Source organism: Falco punctatus (assembly GCF_963210335.1).
Source record: "Falco punctatus genome assembly, chromosome: 6".
Taxonomy (NCBI): domain Eukaryota; kingdom Metazoa; phylum Chordata; class Aves; order Falconiformes; family Falconidae; genus Falco; species Falco punctatus.
This window is the reverse complement of record NC_137585.1, coordinates 75,796,658-75,822,944: the sequence shown is the minus strand read 5'-3', so window position 1 is coordinate 75,822,944 and position 26,287 is coordinate 75,796,658. Positions and strand designations below refer to the sequence as shown.

The following is a 26,287-nucleotide window of genomic DNA, read 5'->3' as shown; positions in this document are numbered from 1 at the left end:
GCTCTCATAAGTCTCACCATCAAGTTGTAACAGCATATTTGTCTTCAGAAGATTTTTTGCTCGAGCTACTTCATTTTCTGTAACACTTGTGCAAAGTCTTATCCTGAAAAATCATTTAAATCCAAAGGCATTAAGTAATGGTAAGCTGTAAGCACTCAAGATTGCCTGTGATAAAAAGGTACATATACATTAGTACACCTACCAGGCACTTGTTTTCTATAGACAGAGCTGGTAAGGGAGTTTGGTAAGGAAACCAGCCATAGGATGCAAAGTAGCAGCATAAGAGTAGGGTTTTTTGGAAGCATACCAGTATACCCAAGAGCGAGTTTTTCCCCTTAAAAGAGCTGTATTTCATTTGATTATTTTGAGCCAGGTGTGGTCCATGCATGCTATCTTTAGAACAGTTATTGCTAAGATAGTAGGAACCAAACAATTAGAGGTAATTAGCCTAGAAGGCAATCCACTGCTTCCTGACTCTTGGTGAGGTGATTCACTGCACTGCCTAAGGAACATTCCACCAGGACAGAGGGATGCATTAGATATCTTAACACATTCTTCTTCTGCTGCTCTGGTTCAGATCTTCTCTGATGCTAAGCTGCAGCAAACTGACAGCTAAAACGATGCTATTTTTCTCCATGAGTTGTTACAAAGATCTCATAGTATAATGGCATATGAGATCTACGCAATTCAAGAAACCCCTCACTTACAAGTTTTCTTTTTGCTTTTGTTTCAACTTCACCCACTTCAGATTAGAACCCTTAAATAATGTGCCTGTTTCTAATCACATCTGCAATTGAAGCATTACAGTTGCACCTATGGACATCTTTACAGATTTAAACCTTGGATTAATTAACATCATCTAGAATCCTAGGTTTCATAATTCTATACATAACAGCTCACCTACCTTACATGACTTCATTTCTCCATGTACTCACTAGAGCTCTATGTAACACCACCACCTGGTAGGTCATGTGAGATAGCAACTGCAGAATGGGTAACTACTAATGGTAGTTGTAGGTAATTGCACATTCACTATTCTCATTCATGACCATTACTCTTTCAGATGTCAAACATGCAGTTCACAGGCACTGTATAATGACTTAGTATTCTAAAAGATTTGACAGTTTTGTAAGTCCTGTCACTTGCAATTAAAAAAAAAAAAAAATCACTGGTATATTTTCTTGTACAAGGAACACTATTACATTAACTACAGTTAGGATTTAGTCTTCCAAGGCAGAAAAAGAAAATCAAACCTAAACCTTAAGCTATTCACTCCAAGTAAGGATGCTAGAAACTGGCTGTTGGGACTCAGAATTTGGTGCATTTGTTTTTTCTAGGCAAGCCTACGCAGAGGAACAAAAATACTCTCTTTAAATGATTGCTATTCTCTAAATTGTTTCTCTAAAAAGATTGTTTTCAGTGGAGGAATACAGTTGTTAGCTTACCATTCTCTGGTAACAAAGTGCACCATGTCCTCTATAGTGGATGGTTCACAGACCATATAGAGTCCCCACAGCCCTGTATCAGTATAGCAGGTGTTGAAAGACTGGAAACTGTGACACAGGTTACCATGGCAGGCAATCTGACCAAGTTTACTGGATAAATTCTGCTGAGACAAAAGAAAAATATATTATTTTATGCAGTTTTCTGAAAGCCTACCAGGCACCTCCATGGCCTCCTGTTTTCATTTCAATGATGACAGAACATGCAGTAGTAACACAGGCTCCAGCAGACGCTATGAGGTTATCAGCTTTTCATCTCAACAGTTTCCTTCCCTGCACATAATCTCACATTTCCAAGTAACAGCCCGGATTGAAGCCACAATCACAAAGCTACTTGGGTTCAAGAAAAGGACAGTTACTGATACCCACAGGTATGTCTGATGACATACAGGTATGAAACATCCTACTTTCCACGAGGGCTGGCAGACCTCGAGTGACCTCTATTTTGGTGGTTTAGAACCACTTCCTAATATTTTCCTAAATCTTGGGCAACAAATTCTCTCAGACTCAGAACTGGATCCCCTTCTCCCACTCCAAAAAAGGACATTCAGAAACAGCCATAAAGTACTAGTAATGCCATCAGACAGGCTTGAACGGTTCTGTAGTGGCAGTACCCATCAGAGAGATCTCACCAGCCTCATTAAGAGCAGGAAGGTGCCTGCATGTTCACTCACCACGCCTCCTCCAAAGGAGCGATCCCAATTACCTATCAGAGTATTTGCTACCATAAGTGGGATTGTATCTGGATGCGACCAGCCAGCAGCTTCAACAGCTATCGCGATGTGTGCCAAGGGCATCTTATCATCTCTTATGCGGATCTGTGGGAACATATGAAAGTAGCTGTAGTACAATCTGTGCAGGGGAATGTATACAGGAAGTTAAAAATCACGAGACAGACATTTCCATTACATCTGTATTATAAAGCGCACACACACAGAACCAAAAATTAAAGCTTATGAAGCTTTATTTAACATCGGCCTTAACTAGTCTTCCCTGTGGCAATTTCAGAGCACTTCGCCACCAGCAAGCCTAATGCCACGTACATAGGGAGGGCATTACAAGTAATTTTGTGACTCACAGCAGCAAGGAAAGCTGATTACTTTTCAAAACCCGAACAGAGCCAGGAATAGAACACAGATGCCTCAGTTCTCTGCCATATCCTTTAAATCAGTGAATCTCAACAAGTGGAAATGGTCCAACACCGTAGGCAAGGGGATAAAAGGGAAGTAGCAGCAGGGATGAGGAAGGTATTCCTCCAGAAACTGATGAAGCAGAAGAAGTGGTGGCAGTGAGGCTTGTCCTAGAAAAGTTGGGAAGTACTGCTTTGGAAAGCAGCTACTCCATTGCCATCACTGGGAGCAAGAAACCTTTGAATCTGCTGAACCTTTTAATTTGTGGCTGAACAGCTTGCTCTCGACAGCAAAGACCACGTCAGTTGTCCTGATAGGGATACAAGGGCCAGCTCAAAAAGCCATCTAACACCTTACCTCACTACCTGTGAAGCTACAAGGTGGCAAGGGTGGCAGTCCTCCTTCTGGAGCAGATGGCAAGTTACCAAAATGGCATTTTGCTAGGTCAAGTAGCTCATCATGACAGACCCCTGGACAAAGATATTTCACATACTTTGTAATGTTACTTTGTAAACAGTTAATTTAAATTGTTGTGCAGTTTAAAGACTCAACCAGTTATTTATTGTTCCCCTGCTTTAATGCCCTACTTTCAGAATCCTTACACCTGTTACACACAGTAAGGTCATCATGATCAACCTCCTTAATTCTCCTCAGTAGCCTTCTATTAGTATTACACCAAAATAAGCAGTTTCCTTTTAGCCTCGATGTTATTCCTCTTTCTCTCTGCTTTCCTTGTCCTGCCCTTTTCACACTGAACCCCTTCTAGGCCACTCTTTTCCTGCCCACATGAAAGAATGACCTTGGCCTCCAATCCACTTCCAGTCACTGGTTTAAGAAAGTTTCTGGGATATTACTGAGAGGAAAAGGGAACAAAAGTTCAAAGAGTAAGGGACAAAACACACAGGGCTAACAATGAACTTCCAGGGCCTACTGAACAACGGGTAATTCATCATGTTGTTCCCAGAAACTTAAAAACCATTATTTTAAGTATAGTTTCACATGACTCAGGGCAAATCTCTCATACTAACCTCCAGCAGCAGCCAGGACCATTCTGGGTCCTTTGTAATGTGTTGTTATGTACTCCATCAAGTCATTACGGTTTATGGATCTAGAAACAGTCAAGGAAACATCACTACTGCGTTAGTAAAGTTTATTACAGTAAAAAGAGACAAGTGTACAGAAAAATAGAATATCTTTGCACAGAGCTGCATAGAGGCAGAAAGCTAAAATAAGGGTAACTTCCTAAAAAGGAAATGGAAACTTGACACATTTTGCCTTTCAAAACTCTTCTAACTTCTAACTGAGAAGGAGTGAGAATCACAACTCGGGTGGAAACTGGATCCACTAATGATCTCATGCCAATTTGAAAACAGCACATTTAGCAGTCTCCTGGTCTGTACTGGTATAAACAAATGCTGAAAGAGGAGTGCAAATGCAGTTGTATTTATGATAAACCCACAGGAAAAAAGAGCATTTCTAATTTTGTTTCAGATGCATCTTTAACAAACAGGAAAAATATGGCAAATGATGAAGACATGCAGTAGACATCTGAAGTTTACACACCCTTTGATGCCTGCATACAGGGGAATTAAGGCAACAGGGGAATCCTTACAGTTACAACCAGTGCAACTTCAGCTACCTTCCAGGTAAAACTGAAAAGTAACGCTGCTCCCTACATTTTCAGATGTGTCTTTTCAACATATAAAAGTTCAATTAAATAAAATTAAACATAACTAAAGACAGCCACAAGTTTGGACATACTTGATGTTTTCAGTGGGTCCTAAAATTGTCCGTCCTAGGGCTGTCTTCTGATAGGCCGTAGCATGAAGGTAATCAAAGACAACTTCTTGTAAATTGGTTTCAACCTCTTGCATCTCTCGAAGTATAACTCCTCGCTCACGCTCAATCTCTGCTTCTCCCAGAGTACTGTTCTGAATTATGTCAGCAAGAATTTCCACAGCTAATTGAAAATAGAGATGGGAAAGGAAAGCATATTTTCAGACTACCAGAAAAATCTGGTTCCAAAAGTAAAACCCAGGCCAAAGACCAAGCAGCCTGAGATTTGCTAATAATATTTGTAAGGGGACAAAAGACTTGTTCTGCAGGAAGGGAGAAGTCCAAAATGTATTTTCTTTCAGGAATCTAAAGACAAAAATGTTTCAAATATCAACTTCCCTGCTGGCATTCTCCTTTCCAAACCTGCATTCTCACATTCCTGTGATGTTCAAGAAAGGACTTTTAACCTGGGACGGAAGGGACTGTTACACTGCAAAAGCATCATTCTGTGTTGTCTCACCACAAGCTGGATAAGCATCTCATTCTTTGCTGCTTTTTTGATGAATGAAAGCAGTTACCTCTTGGTAAGTCTTTCGAAAAAGCCTTTGCATAATACACAGTTTGTTCCCTGGATGTATACGCATTCAGATGAGCTCCCATATTCTCAATCTCTAGTTCAAGGTCTAACTGAGATCTCTTTTTTGTTCCCTGAAATAAAACAATAAGAAAATCAAACTAGACTCCTTAATTTACTTACTCCTTATTACTACTTCTTGTCTGGAAAAGTTAAGATCAAGTGAAACAAAAAGTATTCTGGAAAGAAAACTGGCATACTAATCTCCCCAAACTTGAAAGTCAGATATAAATCCTACTATGCTCCCAAATGAAAATTAAAAGCTGGCAAAAGGGGGATGTGTATCTTCTAAGATTATTACAACAAGTTAGAAATTAGTTAAAATTAGATCTGTGTTACTAACCTATAGCTGTGTATCAGCTACACAGAACTAGGACTTTAGCTTCATTTTCTAATGGAAACCAAAGTCTAAGTTGTCTGCTTATTTTTTCCTCTCCTCAATTTGGAAAATGTAATTATACAATTCTGACAAAGTTCTTATCGCTGATCTTTAAAGATAAATAACCTAGAAATCCACTGGAAACTTCTACATCAATACTTATACTCACCTTGAAAGCCATATGCTCAAGGAAGTGAGCAGTTCCATTGTTCTTCTCATTTTCATACCTGCTTCCAGCATCAATCCAAAGACCGACCTCATTGGGGAAAAAAAACAGAAGTCATTTTACCAGCTAACAATGCAGCTTTGCTTGTTTTGTGTATGAACTACACTTACATTTTCAAGACCTATTTTTAAATGGCTTTTTCATTAAATGAAACAGGTTTTCAAGAAAAAGATGTTGACCTTCACAATAAAACCTAATCACAAAATATTTACAAAAGCCTTAAGACTTCTATTTCCTAGCTTAAGTTTTAAGAACCATTGTTAATAAACATTGAAAGAATGCAATTTAGTTCCACAAGGAAATGAACACACATGAACGGTTATGAAAAAATCTGCCCTTTACAAGTTACATACCGTGCATGTTGAGAGTCCAGAGTCTTCAGAGGCTACTTGTAAGCCATTTTCCAGAGGACTCACCCTAGTTTCAGGAACATTTAAGACTACTTCTGTTGCTGCTTTGGAAGCTCTGAGCCCGCATGTTCCAACATGCACACACTGTAAGGGAAAATCACCAGTCACACTCAGATTGTTAAATTACATCCTAGGATGCTCTTCTGAAATATGTATTCTTGAGCTTAAACACTAAGTTTGTGGATCTTTTTTTAAGTATGCACTTAAAAAGAAAAAATTCAGCACCGATTTATTTGCCAGTACTTCACATCATACTAACCAGACTCAGAAGCAAAACATGAAGATAATTAAAATTAAGCAGACTGCATCTGCCTCCCTCCAATCAAATGATCTGACAGAAAAGCATGGTGCTATCATCAGCCAGCCACCCTAAGAGCCACACTTGTTTCCCCATTCTGCCAGCAAGAGTCAGCAGGACTTGGATATATCCTTTAGCGTCTGGAATTCTTTTGGGTACCCACTTCCTAAAGCGAAGTGAGAATATTTCAAGGGCCTATGCCCAGGACTGCAAATCACAGCCACCTGCTGTTCAGAACAGGGACAGATATTGAAATTGCCACCTTTTACACAATCATCTAGCAGTTAAAGCACATAAAATCAGAAGGGGGTAGAAAAGAAGGGAAGGTGGAAGTTAAAAATGTTTATTACACTTTTTCCAACATCAAGAAATTTAGATATGTATCCCAAATGTGTACTTCAAGCAATAAGCTATTTCAAAAATTATTATTTTAAATTTATCAAATAAACAAAGATTTCTCTCAACATGTGACGGCCCTAAACATGAAAGTACAAAATCCAGCTCTCACCCACTCTCCTCCTCATGTATTTTAGGATCATAGCACAATTCATTCTTGAACAGACCTCAGGAGGTCTCTAGTCCAACCTCCTCCTCCAAGTAGGATCAGCTACAGAGTCAGACCAGTTTGCTTGGGGCTTCTTGCAGCTGGGTATTGAAAATCTCCCAGGGTGGTGAGAAGCCGCACAGTCTCCTGGGCAGCCTGCTCCACTGCTTGACTGCCGGTGGATTTGACTGCCATATATCCAGTTTTCACTCTCATTTCAACTTACACCCATTGCCTCTCATCCTGCCACCATGCCCCACTGTGAAAAGCCCAGGTTTGTCCTCCTGACAACCTTCTCACAGGTACTGGCAGGCTACTGTTAGATCCAACCAAACCTGTGTCTTCTCTAGGCTGAACAAGCCCCAGCCCCCCAGCCTCTCCTCACAAGGCACACGCTCCAGCCCACAACTTTCTCTGCCGAACACACTCCAGTTCACTAATTGTCCTCCTTACAGTGAGGAGCCCCAAACCAGCTGCCATATACTAACCTCCTGAGAAGAACAAACTAATCACTTTCTTTGACCTGCTGGCTGCGCTCCTGTTTGTTCAGCCCAGGCTGCTGCCAGCCTGCTCTTCTGCCAGACATATGGCTCGCCTGGGCTGCTGCAAGTGATTATTTTCACTACCAGTCTGCATTACAGAAGGAGAAACCTGTGCTTGAAAACAAAATCCCCCTCTCCTGTTTTCAGAAGGAAAAGCTTAGGTCTCAAACTGAGAGAATGAGGAAAATGGCAGAAGGGGAGAGCTCTGGGATCAGGGCCCCCGGGCAGCCTCCACCTAAACATGGGAGAGAAGGAGAACTGAAACTTCCTCTGGGCTCCCCCTGGGGTGAGCACGGCAGACCCTGCGCCGGGTGGCGGCTGCTGCCGCCCCTTTCCAAGGCATCTCACCGACGCCCCAGCACGGCACCGCTCCGACTCCCAGTGCCGAGCCAGCCCCGACACCTCGGCACCGCGGGGTTCGATATGGGGTAGCAACGGCTCCAGGGAGCAGGCAGCACACCGGGCTCGTCCACCGGAGAACCGTGTCCCGCCAAAGGGCGGGCGGCCGCCACCTTCACCACAGCCGGGCGGAGACTACAGTTCCCGCCATGCACCGCGGCAGGGCGCCCACCCAGCGCCACCGCCTTCCCGCCGCCGCGACTACAAGTCCCAGTGTGCACCGCGCCTCCCGGCCGCCAGTCCCCCCGCCCCCATCGCGGCAGCCCGAGCACCACCGTAAGGAGCCACTGGGGCGCTTGGGATCTCCGCAGCTCCCTCCCGCTCCCCGCTCCGCCGCCTACCCGCTCCCTCGAGCCGGACGCTCGCACAAGGCGAGTAGACCAAGGCAAGAAAAGCCGCCGAGCCGCTAAGCGAGCGGCAGACGCAGCCATCTTGGGGGGCGGGGCGCACTTCCTGCGGGTGCTGCGCAGGCGCAAGGGCGGCTCCGCCCCCCCGCCGCCGCCAGCCCTCCCTCGGGCAGGGCCTGCGTCTCGGCTCCGTCGTGGCTCAGCGGCTCCCAGTGGCTTCGGGGCCCGTCGCAGCCTTGGCGTCACTACCCGCCCGCAGCTAGCGCTGGCTCCTCGCCTTCAGCCGCCCTTTCCCTAGCCCCCCCCCCCCCCCCCCCCCCGCTCGGCAGAGCCCAGAGCTCCTTCTGGCGCTGCCTGAGACCCCGGGAGGGGGCCGGCACCTTCATGAGGGAGGATCAGTGCCAGGGCCTACCCCGAGCCCCCGCAGTGCAGGCCCGGCCACGGGAGCGAGGCCCAGTGCTCGATCCAACCTATGGGGAGTTTGCATTCCTCACAAAGGTGCCACTTCCCCCTGTAATTCATTTTTTCAGTGGGATGCTCCCAAACTACTCCCGAGCTGGCTAATTATAAACTGTGTGTAATGGGCCAAGATTTTAATCACCCTCTTCTCCTAACTTGGCTCCACAGAACACTGCAATTCAGGAAAGCCAGTTTTCCTCTCAAAAAACGTTATTGCTAGTTTCAGTGACCACAGAGGCCTGCGTTCCTTCAGCTAGCGTGTGAGCTGCCGCGGGTGGAGCTGATGGCCTGCCGAGGCTCCTTCGGCTGCGGAACATGGGCCATTCCAGCACAGCTGGTTGAGGGTGCTGCATTTCCTGTGGGACAGACCCACCCTAACCCGGGAAATCCCCGGTGAAACAAGATAATCTAAACTCCTGTTTTAAGAAGTGGAGTTAATGTATCTATGAGACTGGTCTGTTTGGGATAGGAAGGCTTCATCTACACCAGTAAATCCAGGGCTGTGCCAAGGCCAGCTGGATGGGAACTGCCTGTGCCAAGACTGGTGCCAGGAACAGCCCCTCCCAGCTGCCAGGGCTGGCCAAGCTCAGGGGAATGGTGCTTGACAAGAACCAAATTTGGGCTGGGAAAAGTTCTGGTCAGGTACCAGTAAAGGCAGGTTCGTTTCAGTGCCAAAGGTCACTTCTGAGCATGTTTGGGGTGTATGGCTGTAGATAAATAGCTATAGACAGCCAGAAAGCAGTGCGCTCAGTTTTTATTTCCTGTTTAAATTTTTTACATTTTTCCTGGTGTTAGGAGCTTTTCATTTGGTTCATCAAGCATTATCTCAAAAATGAAGGAAAAACAGAGGTGAAATTCTATTATTTGTCCAAGTCCCACAGTGTGTTAAGTGTGACACAATACAAAGAAACAAAATACTACTTAAAAAAAATAATAATCTGTATTACCAATGCTGGGGGGGAAGGCACTGTCGTTTGGTAATGTTTTTCTAACTCAGGAACACCCCTCTGCTGCAGACTGTAGCACAGTACTTCTGATACCCTCTGCCTCAATACAGATGCTACAGACCTTCCCTACTGCTGTCTTGCTCTGCTCCAATAAGAGAGGGAAAGCTGGGCCCTCAGCAGATGATTGGAAGAAAAGGTGATCTTGGGCCCCAGATGTAGTATCAGCTTTTCCCCAGGCCCTTCAGCACCTTACTTCTGTGCCCTTGTGCTTTCCTTTTTGATAGATAAAGCCAGTTTCTGAAGAAGGAGCTCAGTGCTGAGTTGATGAGTGCCCTTGGTCGCTCCATCTCTTGCCCAGGGCTCTACTTCCATGCTGGATCTCAAAAATGGTGGGAACCCAGGACCCTTCTGCTCGGTGTGAGCTGTCTCCTACAACTGCTAAGGTCCTGTTACACAGAGCTGACTCACAAGAGCAGTTAGAAGTGGTACTCCCTTCTTCCCCAAATGTTATCAGTCACATGCAGATTTTAGGTGACAAAACTACTGTGACTCACAAAGGATGGTTAGAAGCTCCTGAGCAATCTCAGATGCTAAAGCTTAGGAAGGCTATTCACCCTGATTTACCTTCTCAGACTCCAAAACATGGAGCAATTTCAGAAAAAGCCAACGTATTTTAAATACATAGCTTTTCTGCAATATTTTGTGTGTGCAGGCAAGTTCTTACTCCCTTGGCAGTTCAGAATGGAATTGTACTGACTGCCCTAAAAAGTTTGCACTGCCACTTCATATGCTGTGTGCTTAAACAGCAGCTTTAATGCTGCAGCTGGTCTTGTCCAGTTTCTGTCACAAGGACTGCAATTGCATGAAAATAGTAAAACACAAAAGCACGATGTACACATTAGTTAAAATACAACCCTAAATGCCAAAAAGCCAGATGCTACCTAATTTGACAATGACCCCTTGATCGCTTATATAACTGTAGATCTCTGTGACTGAAATTATTATTGTTACTGCTATTTTGCTGCCTGTACTATTTTAGTACCCACATAACCTATGTAAGAGGATCTTATAGCTGCAAAGTAGTCACATCCTTTCATCAGAGAATTTACATGGGAGGCAAATTAGTTTCTGTGGAATAGAAAATCTAACCTCACATGAAACTAGCTAGTTCTCCTTTTCTTTTTTTAAAGTTTAGTTTCTCACTTTTAGTTTATGCATATTCAGAAGATCCATCCAGTTCTGGCATTTTTTTTAATTTCAGATATATCTCTGTCAAGTTGTAAAATAAAAAGCAAAGCACCAAACTGTGCATTTGAAAATTAAAATTAAGCTTCTCTTCCATTTTACAGTTAGATCTAACTGATCTCATTATGCTGGGATTTATCTCAAAGATGTTTTACCAGACTTCACTAAGCCATTAGCCATCCTCCATCCTAGAAATTTGAATCCTTGCTAGACATAGAATTACAGCTTAAGATAAACTGATTATCCGTATAATATGTCTCCTACTTAACAAAATAGCAGTGTCTCATATGTAAATGCAATCTAAAATTTAGCATCCAGAAATGGTCATTAGAGAGATGAAACTTTAAATCAAGAAATATTATTATCCAGCTAAAAAAGCAATAAAACAAAACAAATACTGGTGTTCTAGCAGTAGGAGCTGAATATATAAACATTCACCACTAAATTCCTACAAAACATTGCTTTTAAAATGGTTTTAACAACTTCTTTTTACAATGAGATTATTTAGAAATGGACTATTATAACAATGAATGCTCACAATATCCCTCGGGTTTAGGTAAACAGTATTACCTGCAGCTTCTAGATGGAGAAAATGAGACATTTCTTCATAGTTCTTACGTGTCCAGTCTCAAGCAACAACAAAGTGGAAGGGCCACTCCCAGAAGGGAGTTCTATCTAAATGATGTCTTTGTCATTTATCCTGCAGTCATCAGTATTGTAAATAAATAGCTGCCTGCCAAGTTCAGGATGCCACAAAGTCTTATGAAATGGGTAGATGATACAGGTGAGGTTCTTAGGATGATAATCTGGTTCCTTCAAATCCAGGCTCCAGATTTCACCCTAAGTATGAAGAGCTTTATATTTTACACTAAGAAGCTATTTTACATTAGCATCCCTCATAAACAGGTTTCTATAAAAGGACCAAATGGCACTTTTGGTTTTTAAGCAAGCTTTACCTTTCAAACTCACTGGGAACTCCACCAAAACCAATAGTAATACACACTCTGAATGACACAGTTCCAACTGGTTTTCTGAGGAAATGCAGTTTCCATGCTTATTACTGTATAATATCAACTGAATGACAGAGATCTCGAAGATAAGGCCATTCCTACATCTCATGAAAATGAGCAGCCAGGAGCTGCCAGTTGAGGAGAAGGCTGCTGTATCAGCTGACACACACAGAGGGAGAGACTCTGCAATACCCAATATGAAAAAAGATTCAGCTGGTTCCAGCACTCATGATCTAGCTGGCTGCTTCTAGAGAAATACTTTATACTTTACAAATACTTTCTAAAACAATTCCATGTAGTAGCAGTGAAAGTAATACATATCAGAAATCTGCATATACATACCCGATGCATATGTAACCATGTGTCCTCACAAGAGACAAACACAATACTTAGAAATCAGCACTGCTGTAGCTCTAAGCTAGGATGACAATTTTGTTATGAGCAAAGAAAGCATGATCACATTGAAAGGTTTTTCTTTCAATTGTATAGAGAAAATGTTCCTTCTGACATAAAGTTCCTATCAGCAAGACACAGTATCACAATCAGGTTACTATAGAAGTAGTTGGGAAGAGCTATCCTGAACTACAGGTTGATTCAACCCCAGACAAGAGGCCATCAGAATAGCACCACTCAGAAAAAAGACCTTCAAAACTGCTGAAGCCAGCACACAGTAAAAGCATTAACAACTGAAATTGCCTTCAGCTAAACTGCTGTTTAGTGCTGTGTTGGCTTTTTGTAGTCATCGTGTTCACTGTTTATTTACAATCCACTATGTTTTTAAAGCAATGATACAGTATTGCACTTAATGAATATGCTGAAATCCTGCTGCCAGGAATTGGCTTTAGCTTAGCCAAGCAAGCAGAATTCAAATGAAACTAAAAACATGAGCTCAAGAAATGACACTTTTTTTGCAGAGGAGTGTTTTTTTGTGAATAAAGCTGTTTTGAGAATACAAATCAAACTTCACGGACACTATGTTGTCCAATTTTCATGCCAGCTGCTCACTGGCACCTACATGATTATTTTTATCAGTATAACTATAGGTTATCCTCCAGCTAATTAAATTGCAAATAGCTTTTTTTCCCTCATGGTTAATCACTGGGCAGCGACTGCAAAGGCCTACAGGCCACTGACACTGGTCTTTTGTCCTCCTAAGCTGTAAGGAAGACAGTCTAAATTAAACATAAAGGCTGTTGGCTGAATTTATAACATCTCAGTTGCTCATTAACAGAGCACTCTTTTGAAGCTTCTGATAAAAAACTTTTTTCAGGGAATATTATAGTATTCCATCTGCATGCAGTTCTTTTTCTCATAGATATTTATGCTCTGAAATAAGAAAGGACCTGTTGCTAAGTACCAAACAATTTACCGCCTGACTTCTGAAGGCTTTTATCAGAAAGATAAATGGAAGGAGTTTGGATAGTTCACAACAACACTTTTTCAAGAAGAAGATGCCAAATAAAAGATTCAGCCTGATGCAGTAACTCAATAGGAAATTCCTGTGGGTAAGTTAATTTGATTTAGCAAAACAGATAGGTTTCTCCTTGCCTTTTAACAGGCTCACTACAGAACAAGGATCTTACAAATTAGTCCTTTTTTATTGCTTTTGTTGTCATTCTATACAACTGTAATTTCTGTTGATTTGACTATAATCACATACAGGTGCATTCTTTTATATCATTATTCTGATTTAATGGTGGGTGAGTTCCCAAAACTCCAACATTTATTTCAACCTTTTGCTGATTTTAAGAAAAGGTCACTTTAGCAAATATTTTCTCTAGAAAATACTTAAAAGGTGACCCACGTCTCTAGTACAATTAGATAAAAATTAACACAGTTAATGAAAACTGAAATTAATGCAATTACTGATCAGGCAGCCCTAAGACAGCCACCATTCTGTGATTCATTCTTCCTCTGTTCAGACATCATTCAGGTTACAATGCTGTGAGCAGCTTTTCTTGGCAATCTATGGAATAAGATTAGCTTTTCTGCCACATAAAAATGCTGTTAATGGTACTCGTCACAGCTTATAATATAGTAAATGTACAGTTACATGCTATTCTAATATCCAGATAACTGAGTTTTCTCTCTTATCTCCTCTCTTAAACCCGATTTTCTCAATCTCTAATCCCTATAATCTCAGTAATGCTTAAGTAAGCATTAGCAAATACAAACTACAGGCCATGTAGTTTTATACAGATATTAATAAAGTGTGGGTATAGACTTACCCAAAATAGTAATTGATCCAGGGCAGTTTTTGTTTAGCTACCATGGTTTCCTGTTGCACTTTAACTGTGGAAGCAACATGCAATAAGCATTTGGCTTTATCCAAAGCTCTGTCCAGTTTCTTAGCTGCTTTTATAGCCTGGACTGACTGCCATGATGTTTATAGACTCTTCAAGGTCCATGATGCTATTGCGGGCTGGCCAGTTTCAAGTCCTGACTCATCTCTGTGTGCTGTAGGCCTGCCTTGTGCTCAAGTACTAAGGTGGTATCACTCATCACACCTAACTTCAGCTGTATAAAACCAGTTCTCTATGCCTTCTCAATAGCCAGTGGAAGGAAACAGGCATCTCCAAAATGTGGGTTATCCGTTGTACTCTGGACACCCCTCTTAGGATGATTACTAAGAAATGTCTCATGGTACTTCTTTCAGCCAATGTAGAGGAATGAATGACTAGTTCCACATACCAAAGATATCCAACTTCTAGGCAGCTACCTTCAGGCAAAACAAATCTTATCCTGAGCTTCAGGCTAGTAGCTCATCCCAGGCTTCTCTTATCTAAAGATCAGATCCATATATTTTATTAAATTATTGGAAGGTATTATACACATTATAAATGCATTTACTCAAGGGCATAACAAGTTGAATTTATATTCTGCAAGGGCCTCCAGCATTTTAATGCAACGGGCTGGAAATTCTGCAACATCTTTACTTAAACCTGAATACCGAGTTCCTGTCATCAATTAAATACAAATAAAGCAATTACTTGAGTATTCCTTGTGTTATTTATCTTTATATTACAATAAGTTTATTTTTTGATGCTTGCACATATTCAGGGCTCAAGACACAGCAACTGTATTTTGTGCTGATTTTTGTGCAACGAATAACCACATTGTAGAAGTTATCAAGCAAAAAGCTAGGAGTGTTGACAGATGGCTGGCAAAGAGAAAGTTGGGGATCTTAGAACCTGAGAAGCCAGCAGAAGGCGTCTGGGAATGTGGATAACACTGGTTGAGTATTTCTGCTCACATAAGCAGCTAACTTGCTGAAGTTGTTATTTAACCTTTTAAATTTCAATTTAACAATCCGCACTGAGTTTAGTGGTTCATGCACTAAAGATCTTTTTCAGACTGATTTCAGACTCACTGGTCTTTTTTTTATAGTCCTCTGAAGGAAACAGTTTCTGGAGCTTCTCAAACCCACTCTGTGCTATGTCCCAGATTGATGCCTTGCTCAAATCCTGTTAAACCCCATAGTGCCAGACCTACCATTTTTTTGTGGGAGACAGCTGCTTTTGTTGGTCATTTTCTTCCCTACCAATTTTCTACATTTTTCTACTAACTTCCAGATGTTTGGCAGCTAGTGTAGAACAGTAACTCCAAGCAGGCTGCCAAACATCTACTAATCCCAGACATTGTGCAGGCACAGGTTTTCTCTGTACTTGATGTGCACTGTGATGCTTCTCCTTCACAAAGGCCATGCAACCCAAGCCACATATACTCAGAAAATAAACAGGTTTGCAATGCATAGGAATTTCAGTGCATGCATGCTAATGAGTTGGCCTGTAGACAAGCAGTAGGTTTGAAATGTCCAGAAGACATTCAAATTGACATACATGCATGAAGAACCAGTATGCCTTAAACACAATTGCTTCTACATTTGCCTTTGGAATTTCAGATACTGACTGGGGACATGAAAGTACCTGTGTACATCTGGAATATATATTTTTTTAATTTGAAAATCCCATTTAACTAAGTATATAAGAAAGAACTGCGTTAATATGAGAGGCTTAAGAGATCTGCCTAAGAGGCATTTCAAACACGACATGGTCTTTACAGCAGATGATCTGCAGTATATCAAATGTAAGAAGGTTTGGAATAGGAATCCAAGTCCTATTCCTACTACTAAGTGGAATCAACAGAGTTAGGGGATGGGCAGTTACTCTGTAGCTGGTTGCAGTTATTGCATTGATGGTATTGCATAGGAGTTGAACTACATTAAGCATTAGCCATAATGTCATGTGTTTCTGACCATGGCTATCAGTCATCCTGCTAGTCTATTAATGCTGGCAGATCTACTTTTTGTATTATGTAATGTATTTATTTTACTCTGAAACAGTTTTCCCAAATCGGGTATAAAAAAATAAAACCAGAATGCTTTAGAACTTACTGCCAGCTGCACAGTACACAAATGTCACAGCTTTTCTTTTAACTTTCCCACTTTTCTTCTTTTTTTTTTCTTTTTTTTTTTTTTCTGTGATAACCTCTATTTTCTTGGCTTTCTACCAGTGAAATTACTTCTGTCTCAATCTTTTCTTTTTGAATTACAGGTTAAGCACTAGGAGTAATTTTTAGTATAATTATACATATAAGTTTATCACAAGGGATTCACTGAGAAACTCTAAACTCCCCAGAGGTTTTTGAAACTATTATTTTTTATTATTTTCAAAATTTTCAGCAGCCTCTAGATAAATAAAAGAAAGAATATTGGCATTTACATGCACTTTTTATTTCACTTATGTAAGGTCCTTGTACATTTCTCAGAAATGTATGCATTGACTTTTTCTGCCTATTTAAAATCTACCCCAAATCACATACATTTGAAAAAAGAAGACCCATCCACACAGTTTGCAATAAAGCATCAGGAACTATGTGCATAGTTAAGATTTGCTATTCAGTCTTTACAGGCAAAGACTCTAAAGGCCTGAATCAAAGTTCATCACAGTCAATGAGATGCTCCAATTTAATTCAAAGTACCTGCCTTTAAACAGATAACTAGACTTTCATGAAATGGTGGCTGACACTCACAAGCAGAACGTGGAATGGAATGGAATACTTCAGTTGAAAGGGACTTACAGCGATCATCTACTCCAACTGCCTGGCCAGTTTAGGGCTGACCAAAAGTTAAAAGCATGTTATTAAGGGTATTGTCCAAATGCCTCTTAAACACTGACAGGCTTGGAGCATCAACTGCCTCTCTAGGAAGCCTGTTCCAGTATTTGACCACCCTCTCAGTAAAGAAATGCTTCCTAATGTTTCTCTTTCTGCCTCCTTGCTTTGACTTCTGCAAATCTGTGTGTATGATGCCTTGCTAAGTTAGAGAAGGGAATAAGACTTCCAGACAGAAAAGGGAAAGAGCAGATAAAGACAACTCAGATAAACTAAATGTACTGAATTGTGTTAGCCTGATGTAATTCCCGTTACCATTCTCTAATAGTTGTGAGAAGTAACTGCTTCATACCCTCTCTAAATAAGTAATGTGTAAGTTAAATAAGAAAGAAAATAGTCAAGCATACAAATGGGAAAAGGGGAGAATCCAAAACTCAGGAATTCAGGAAAGGCAGTTATTTGCCTGTTAGTTCCTTTTGTCAAATAATAGAAAAAACCCCCTGTATTTCTAAACATTTATACAACAGCAAAGAGGAGATTATCAAGAAGATTCAGCCAGGCTCTTTGAAGTGCTATATGGTGGGAGGATGACAGACAATGGGCATAAGTTGAAATAAGAGAGGTTCAAACTGAATTTAAGGGAAAACATTTTCACCATGAGGCAATCAAGCTGTGGAACTGGTTGCCCAGAGAGCTTGGGAAGTCTACACTCGCATGTTTTCAAAATCAGACAGGATAAAGTCTGATCTGAACTCATAGCTGACCCTGCTTTGAGCAGGGAGTTGGACTAGACACCTCCTGAAGTAGTCCCTTTCAATCTAAATTATGCTGTAATCCTATGGTGGTAAGTAACAGGTAATGTGGTTTTACCAGAAAACCTGTTAAAATCAACATTCCAGAATGGGGACATAGGCCTTGTATATTAAGAAGAAGCAATAGATGCTTCATATCTCGACTATAACAGGCTCTTAATCTGGTCTTGCAGGAAGCACTCACAGTTAGCTAATGAAATATTCTGGACGTATCTAGGGGCTAGATTAAATTTTCCTTGAAAATTCTCCCATCTCATGCCCTTTTGTCTCCCTCTGAAGGCCACAAGGAACTGGGCAGGGAGCGGTCATGGAATGCATGAATTGTGGTAGTTCTGCCCCATGACACCTTCCTTCGTGAGGGTTGCATGGCCTTTCCTCCAGAGACAGGAAAGGGAATCTGTCAGGCAGTCTTAATGCAGTGAACTAAGTGGTATATGTGCATATCTACATCATGTCACAGGGTAAACATCAGAGTAAAAAATGGTAACAAACCAGAGAAATGGCCTGAAAAAAAACAGGATGCCTTTGAGGATGGCAGGATGTAAGGTATTATTTTTAAGACTAATCAGCTGCACACAGGAAGATGATGGAGTTACTGGTAAGCAGCACATCCCTCAGAAAAGCATCTAGGGGTAGTATCGCATCATAAACTGAACAAGCCAGTGCTGTCATGTTGTAAAATAAGCAGGCTTCACACTGGGGTGTATTAACAGCGCTATAAAAGACACATGAAACAAGGTTCTGTTCAAATCAGCACTGATAAGACCTCAGCTGGAGTACAAACATCAATTTTCGGGTACCTTACTTAAAGAAAGACCATTGAAGAAGCCACAGTAGAGCCATGTAATTTTCAGAGGTATAGAAAATGTGACCCATGAGGTAAGATTGAAAGAATTCATTGGTTTAGTCTAGCAATGAGAAGATTGAGGGAAGATATATCCGTTCTCAAACACATAAAAAGTATTGCAGAGATACAAACTGTTCTTCATGTCTACTGGTATGGCAAGAAGTAATAGCCTTAGATTACAGGTTGAAGATTTAAGTCATATTTTACAAAAAACTTTTGAACTGTAAGGAATTTTATGCAATAGCTCACTGTGGAGAAATCTGAAGAATCAGCATGACTGCAAATTTTCAAGGTCAGGTTGAACAAATATCTGTCAGGAGCTGATTAGATGGAGTGGATTCTGCTCTGAAGCAAGAGGATGAACTGGAAAACCCTTTCACATCTCTTTGTTTAATCATGTCTAGAGAAGCAACTCCATTGTCCTCATTACTAAATTGGCATAAAACAGGAGGAAAAAATGTACCAGTGTCACCTCTCCAAATTTTCTTAAATTATGCCAAGTATTTTTTTTTCCTTACTTGTTAAAACTTAGTCTTGTTTTATCTAGAATTAAGTAGAACAGTACAGCATACAGAAAACTGGAAAATTATTTTTATTAAAGTTGTTATATTTTGTGTTTTGTTAATACTTTTTTCAACTTAAATCATGTGAGCAGCTAGGATAAAAGAACCCTTTGATGTGTAACTGCTCGTTTTGTTTAAAAGACAGGAATAGCAGGGATAAGAGAAGACTCCTTTGTTTAGCTTTATCTGTGCTGGAGAACATCTCTTGCAATTGCTCTGTAAACCACGGCTTTGTCTAGGTCTTTTTATACTGACTTTTCTAAACTCCCTAAAGTTGTCCGTGTGTCCTAGTTTAGCCCCAGCCAGCAACTACACTCCACGCAGCTGCTCGCTCATTCCCCGCCCAAGGAATGACGGAGATAATTGGAAGAGTAGAAGAAGTGAGAAAACTCATGGGCTGAGATAGAGACAGCTTAAAAAGTAAAGCAAAAGGTACGCTTGCAAGCAAAGCAAAGCAAGGAATTCATTCACCACTTCCCATGGGCAGGCAGGTTCAGCCATCTCCAGGGAAGCAGAGCTCCGTCACACCTAACAGTTACTTGGGAAGACAAACACCACCATTCCAAACATCCCTCCTTCCTTTTTCTTCCCTCAGCTTTCATATACTGAGCATCACATCACATAGTATGGAATATCCCTTTAGTCAGTTGGGGTCAGCTGTCCCTGCTCTGTCCCTTCCCCACCTCTTATCCACCCCCAGCCCACTCGCTGGTGGGGTGGTATGAGGAACACAAAAGGCCTTGACTGTGCAAACACTGCTGGGCAGTAACTAAAAACATCCCTGCATTATCAACACTGTTTCCAGCACAAATCCAAACCACAGCCTTATACTAGCTACTATGAAGAAAATTAACTTTATCCCAGCTGAAACCAGTACACCTACTGACACAGGTACAGAGACACCAAGACATGGTGTCCTTCAGCTAGGCTTGAAATCATGCTCGTGACCCAACATCTTCATTTTAACTCTAAAGACACTTACTCTTACCTTTGTAGAGGTCCTGGTGAAATTAGGGGAAATCCCACTTGAAATTTCCAGCACTTCTATGATTAAACATAAATAGTGAGTTAAACATTAGTAAGAGAATCAGTCCCTCACTTCATTTACTACAAAGAAGCCAGTCACTTGTTCTTTATCTACCCAGAAATCCTTAAAAGTTGTGATTTCTAAAAGCTTCCATCCCAGGAAGCAGGATGCATAAAAGTAATTTTTTTTTCTTCTCCATTTTAGAGGTGGTTTTATCCTCTGTGTATGCTGTTTAAATACTCTTAATAGCAGTTATCTTTTATTAATTAACACCATTATTTTGTTACCTGACTCCAAAAGCATATTCTATGGAAGAAGCTTACCACTGTGCAGCATTGTGCTGTATACTTGAGTCATTTATCATTATTTTTTTGAAGAAAGAACTATCTACACCAGATAGTTAAAGAAGCAACAGTCATTTCCCATGTTACAAATAACATACATAATAATTACACTACCTTTAAAAAAGACAATGTCACTTTTGTAGCTTTGTTACCTTCACAGTTTACATTGTCAAAAAACCACCATCAACAATTATTTGTGCCTTTTAAGTCAGAGTTGTGCAGTTCTGTTCTAGTTTCGCCAAAACTAAAAGACTCCGCTCAGATGCATCTGTTTTCCAGTGATATCTATGCTTGCTTTCTTCCATTTATGCAGTGAACCAGCTGTGTTGACTGATGTCTGAGAAATCAAGTTCACTCCCAGAATAACTCTATTGTAATCAATTTAGTTGCAGCGAGGACCAATTTGACCCATGGAGCTCAGTATATTGTAGAAGGTCATGCAGCCTGTCAGTAGCTCAGACAGGATTTAAATAGAGGATCCTCCTGAATCCCAATTCAAATGAGCCTCTTTTGACATCATCATCATGTCTACACATTCAGAGTGACATTTTGTCAAATGCCACTCGGAGCATTGCTCATCTACTGGCATACTAAAAAGTGACCTTTATGGCTTTAGTCACATGCCCTCATTCTTTATTTCCATTTATTTATAACTCTCTCCTCTATTCAGTGCCAGCTGCTAAAACCAAAGCGGATTTCCTTTCCCTCTCCCTCCCAGGAGCTGTGGATGAAGATCAGGTTTCAGGCTCATTTCAGGAGGGCAGTAGCAGGGTACTGAGGTCAGCCTCAGAGCCCAGCAGTTTTCATTAATGCCAGAGCAGCAGTTCAGCAGCTGAAAGCAGCTTCATGTAGCACATAGCACGCCTGCATGGGGTGCTGACAGTTACAATAATACTCCAATTATGAAAGATCCTCACTGAATGTAGTGGTTTGGACCATGGGATTTCTTGAAGCCCCTTCTAGCCCTGTATTTCTATGATGCTTGCATAATAAAGCTACAAAAACAGTTTGTGCAGGCAAGGAAAAGGGTGGTCAGTGATTCTGAGTATCTACAAGCAATCACAAGGAAGCTCTGAAGCCCTGACTTAACTGTTATACACCTTCTTTCTAATTCACTACTATTTCCCTATAGTAACTTTACATTTTTTTAAAAGTCATTATTTTTTCTTCTTTTCCATTTCACAATGTATTTTTCATTGTAATCTAAAAACTAACTTATTTAAAATTATGCAGAAGTTCTTGGTTACAATACCACCGGTATTCAATTTTAACCAGGTTTCCTGTGAAACAACGTTCTGTGCCTTTCTGTCTGACTAATCAGCCAATTTCAACGATATTTGAAAGAAGGAAAGAAATTTCAAGGGCTTTCTGTGGATTAGAAAATCTTAGAGCACTCCCTGGTTTCTTAGTAAATGCGGACAACTCAGCTACATCCCAGTTCACCCTGTGAAGAAACCTGGGTATGCATCTCTGTACTTCTCCCTGCAGGCTGGTTTTCATAGGAAGCAAATATTAAAAATAAAAAAAATTGAAAATTTGTGTTTGATGGGTTCTAAATGATGGTCCAGTCAAGGGATCAAGGCCTTGGTCAGTCAAGGGATCAAGGCCTCGGATCATGTAACGATATATTCCCAAAGCAAGCCTAATACAGCCCAAAGTAATCAAGTTCCCATAATTTTCTTTAACACCAGTATCTGGATGTAGGAAGGAGACTCAAATTAGTTCCCTGAGTATGGGAAAGTAGGTAGAACACAGCAGCACATATTATCTTAGCATGAGCCAGATGGCAGTGGACACTTGCTGGCCAGTCTGCCTGCACATACAACTAACTGGATTAACCACAGCACACACTGTCCGTTCCCTAAACAGGTGTCATGGAGGGCATGAGGGCAGGTGGGTTCAGATTATTGCGCAGGGAGGGCGAAACTACAGATCAGTGAACAAAAATGAAGAGGACACCAAGTTTGCTTAGTTTCATTCTTTCTGAAAAAGCCTGTTTATATATGATTTTATATTTCTATGTGGCTTTGTCTGCCTACGTGCTCTGCGAGTAAACAGTGGGCCCAGTTCTTCCATGATCATCACTGGTTTTATTCTGCATTGTTGTCAAAGGTATTACACCAACACTAAACTCAAAAATGAGACAGACAGTGAATTCAAAGAGGTTCTTCTGATCGTAATATCTCTGAAAGGGTATGTCACTGTTTAGCAGGAAATAAACATGTACGAACCTCCAACATTGTCTGTCTGTAAGAATTCGAAGATGTTATCTTCAAACATGAGAAGGATGAGAGTTTTAACACTCTGCAGCTTTATAGACAGCTCCTGTAAAGCATGCAAAATGAATGATTCAACTGGCCTGTCACACTCTCATGACCCATCACTGTATTGCTGCACCCCAAAATCAAAAACATCCTGAGAGCAACCTATTTCAGACACTGCTGGTGAAAATTCAGGCCTATCAGAATCCTCTTCAGGCAGTCCAGATACTCCTTCTGCAGATGTATGCACCCCCAGACAGCCTATTTCCACCACGAGGTCTGTAAGAGTATGTTCCTCCATATTCTTATACCATGCCTCCTTCCCTTCCTACATGCTTGCTGTTTGTCCCTCTCTGAGCACTTTGTAGTGCTGCCAGTGCATTAGCCCTCTCATTTTGCAGGCTGACCGTATGCCAAACAAGGAAGTGGTGTCTCAGTAGGGTGAATTTTCCTCCCACATTCCAGAGGACTCACAACAGGCACTCCCGGCCAAAGGGCTACAATCAGAGCCATGAACACAGCCAGACCATCTTAAAGACCCGGTGAGACCCAGCATCGGGGTTGTCAGATAAGGCCTATTTGCCTCACAGTAGCCCACTTGCTCTGTGGTGAATAAAAGCACACAGCTAGAGCCAAATACTTAAAGCCACAAAAAATGAAACCACAAAGAAACAAACAGCATGAGAATAAGGATCATTACATCTACAGACAGCAATCTGGTCATATCAGAAATCAAACTAGAAGGTATAGTTAAGATCTTAGCAATTGCCAACTTTTACATTCAAGCCATGGCACTATGCATAAGAAATGCTGCCTTAAATAGAGTCACAAACTCAATCCATTTTAGTATCTGTCTAAAATGATTGTTAGAGGACACTTTTCAGCAATGCATTTAGACACCAAGAAACAGTTTGTGATCATCTTGCCTGCAACAGAAGCAGCACAATGTTCTACGATTTCTAATGCACATTTAAAAGTCAAGACGCCCCTAAGAACCTAACCGTGCTAAGAGCTACCCTACATATTCTTATTTTTTTATCCTTTTTACATTTAGAAGGTCTTTTTTGCTGTTTATTAAACCTATTACTCTACCTTCTGCCCAATTACAAATTCAATTGCAAAAGGGCAAGGATTTTTCTTTCTGCACAGTGCCACTCACAAGGGAATCTGGATCTGATCAGGCCTTTTAGACACTGTAATTGAATTTCCTAAATAAATTTTAATGACAGTAATTTTGCAAAATGTTACAGAATATTACGATACATTATCAGGTACTGATGATAACAGCATCATCTCGTGGTAGTGCTTGTTCACAATGACACTGCCAAGCTTCACCGATTTTGGAAACAAATGTAACAACTTTAATTTCCCCTGAGATACACAGTTAAATCTCAAAATCAGGTGGTGTCTAAGGCTAGATGAGTTCCAGTAAACTACAGCATGGGTCTGGATGTTGCCTCGCTTTAATAACCATTAAATTGCTAGTAAAGATGCTACCTGAGTTTTGGCACATGCCAGCTAGCATTCTCCCAGACAGTGCCCAAGCATGCTTCAGGGATTACTGTGGCCCAGGGAAGACTTCCAACAGCAATTTTCACCCAGGCACCTACTTTTCAGGGCTAGGAAGGTTTATCTGTGTGAAAATACATGCATTATTGAACTTGGTGTCAGAGCTGAGAATGCTCCTGGCCCGTTACTAGCATGGCCTGACACAGCCTAAATGTCTCTGTTATAATTCCAGTTTATTGTCTCCCCCGGCTCTGGACCCTAAGTAGAAGTTAAAGAGGTATCAGCTAGGCATCAGAGAGTATTTCACACAAAATTTAGAAGCGCATTTTGGTTTGTTTTAACTGTAGTTCATAACTTCCTTCTCTATAGTCCCAAAGATTGTCAAATCTTTGTAAGAGGTTTGGATTTGTAATGGTAAACAACATTTACAGTCATTTCATTATTATTGTATATTGATTACATATATGTTTTGTAACTAAGGCAATTTAATGTCTTGATTAAACATTACTGCGAAGCATTTTGTACCTATATGTGTCTATATCTGTACCTCTCTCTATATAAATCTATTAGCTGATTGTGTAACCCTCTTTAACAGGGTAACTTAAAATCCAACATGATTTGAAACTCTGCTTGCCTCTGCCTGCAACAGGTGTCAAATAACTTTTCTCCCTTACCTTCTCTCCAGAACAACGTGGATACGGTAAGGGTGGTTTCCTGTCCATACTCCAAGTAGAAGGGCTAGGTTAGGCTTTTTGAGTATGTCCCTATATGGGCCAGTTTTGCCAGAAAGGCTTTTACCAGCCTAGTATAATTTCTTTTGGTGCAAAATTTCTATGCTAATAAAAACGTCAGTATATTAGAGTGGTAAAAAATTTCTTTGCTAGAATAGTTCACTTGGAGATCCAGCACAAACCGTTCCAGCAAGTGTGCTTTTTTGCTGTGACAAACTGCATCTGCACTGTAACAGTAAATATTGCCTAGTATATAGCAAGGCTAAGCCTAAAGGGATTTAGGACAATAAGCTGATATTCTAAGATGGAGCGAGTGATGGTATAACATTTTTTATTTTGTTATCTAGGAGGACTTTCAGTCAAGTTTAAACAGTTCACTTACAAAGCTATAAAAATTTTAACCAGAAGAATTTCTGCTTTTTCCTACTTTAGACTGTGCTTCACTTACTGCCCAAGATGAGTATCTTACTCTGACACAGCTTATGTCAACTGACTAAATTGAACTTTGTGAGAGATTAATTCTACACTTTAGAGATCTAAACAAAATACTGACAAACTTCAGTTGCATTGAAAGTTAAACCCTTCATCAAGAGACGTTTTACAGTCTAGTTAGTTGAGCTGTCCTGCCCATGATTAATGCATACACTATCTCCAAGGAAAAGACACCACTGCGGATACAATTAATGAAATACTAACTGTGCAATTCTGTTTTAGATATAGGTTGTTGCATTAAGCAGATTAAGCTATGTTAAGGAACCTGTCCTTCCAAGTGGTTAATAAAATGGTACACCCCAAAAACTTTTTCAATAAAAAAATATTCTGTTAAGTTTTACTGTGAGAAAAAAAAATGCACCCCAAAATAACCCCACTTTGCTATCCCTCAGTATCTGTGCCCCTCTGCAGTACAAAGAAGCTCCCAAATATTTTTTATTTCCATATGTACTGGACAATATATAAGGCCAGTCCAAGTAGTAAAAATGCCAGGAGAAGAAGATAATAAAGAAGAAAATAAAATCATTAAAACTCTGTTTCTTAAGACTAGATGCCAAGCAAGAAAACCTCTTACCTCATGCATTGGTGTTCCAAGGCTGGAACCTTCCCATCTGTTAGTAACTTCTGGCCTCCAACTCCTGCAGGATCCTAAAGTCACTCCTCTAAGCATATTAGCACGTATAAAGTCAGAGAGATCTCTGTTCTGGGTTTACATGACTGTTTGAGCACAGATGTCCCACC

General features: G+C 40.8%; 2 protein-coding genes across 6 annotated transcripts in view; one reads left to right on the top strand and one right to left on the bottom strand.

The window, feature by feature from the left end:
- Nucleotides 1–4,385, top strand: part of DNAJC2 (DnaJ heat shock protein family (Hsp40) member C2) — a gene marked incomplete at its 5' end in the record, with an annotated part of 24,675 nt that extends 20,290 nt beyond the window's left edge. The window contains one exon of the mRNA XM_080391941.1: nt 4,124–4,385. Coding sequence (XP_080248067.1) covers nt 4,124–4,135 — 12 coding nt within the window. The 3' untranslated portion in view covers nt 4,136–4,385. The remainder of the gene's footprint in view (nt 1–4,123) is intronic.
- Nucleotides 1–26,144, bottom strand: part of PMPCB (peptidase, mitochondrial processing subunit beta) — a 26,930-nt gene extending 786 nt beyond the window's left edge. Inside the window, exons 1-12 of one of the 5 annotated variants that reach the window (XM_080391971.1) lie at nt 26,121–26,144; nt 22,785–22,878; nt 20,171–20,226; nt 6,001–6,141; nt 5,591–5,677; nt 4,987–5,116; nt 4,394–4,592; nt 3,661–3,740; nt 2,990–3,102; nt 2,177–2,320; nt 1,446–1,609; nt 18–103 (exon numbers count right to left, since the gene is read on the bottom strand). In XM_080391971.1, the coding sequence (XP_080248097.1) occupies nt 18–103; nt 1,446–1,609; nt 2,177–2,320; nt 2,990–3,102; nt 3,661–3,740; nt 4,394–4,592; nt 4,987–5,116; nt 5,591–5,677; nt 6,001–6,141; nt 20,171–20,226; nt 22,785–22,878; nt 26,121–26,129 (1,303 nt within the window). In that variant the 5' untranslated portion in view covers nt 26,130–26,144. Of the gene's footprint in view, nt 1–17; nt 104–1,445; nt 1,610–2,176; nt 2,321–2,989; nt 3,103–3,660; nt 3,741–4,393; nt 4,593–4,986; nt 5,117–5,590; nt 5,678–6,000; nt 6,142–8,181; nt 8,307–20,170; nt 20,227–22,784; nt 22,879–24,311; nt 24,355–26,120 lie in introns of those variants that run through there. The other 4 variants (XM_080391972.1, XM_080391975.1, XM_080391973.1 and 1 more) reach the window with 4 other exon arrangements.
- Between the last annotated feature and the right edge of the window lie 143 nt (nt 26,145–26,287).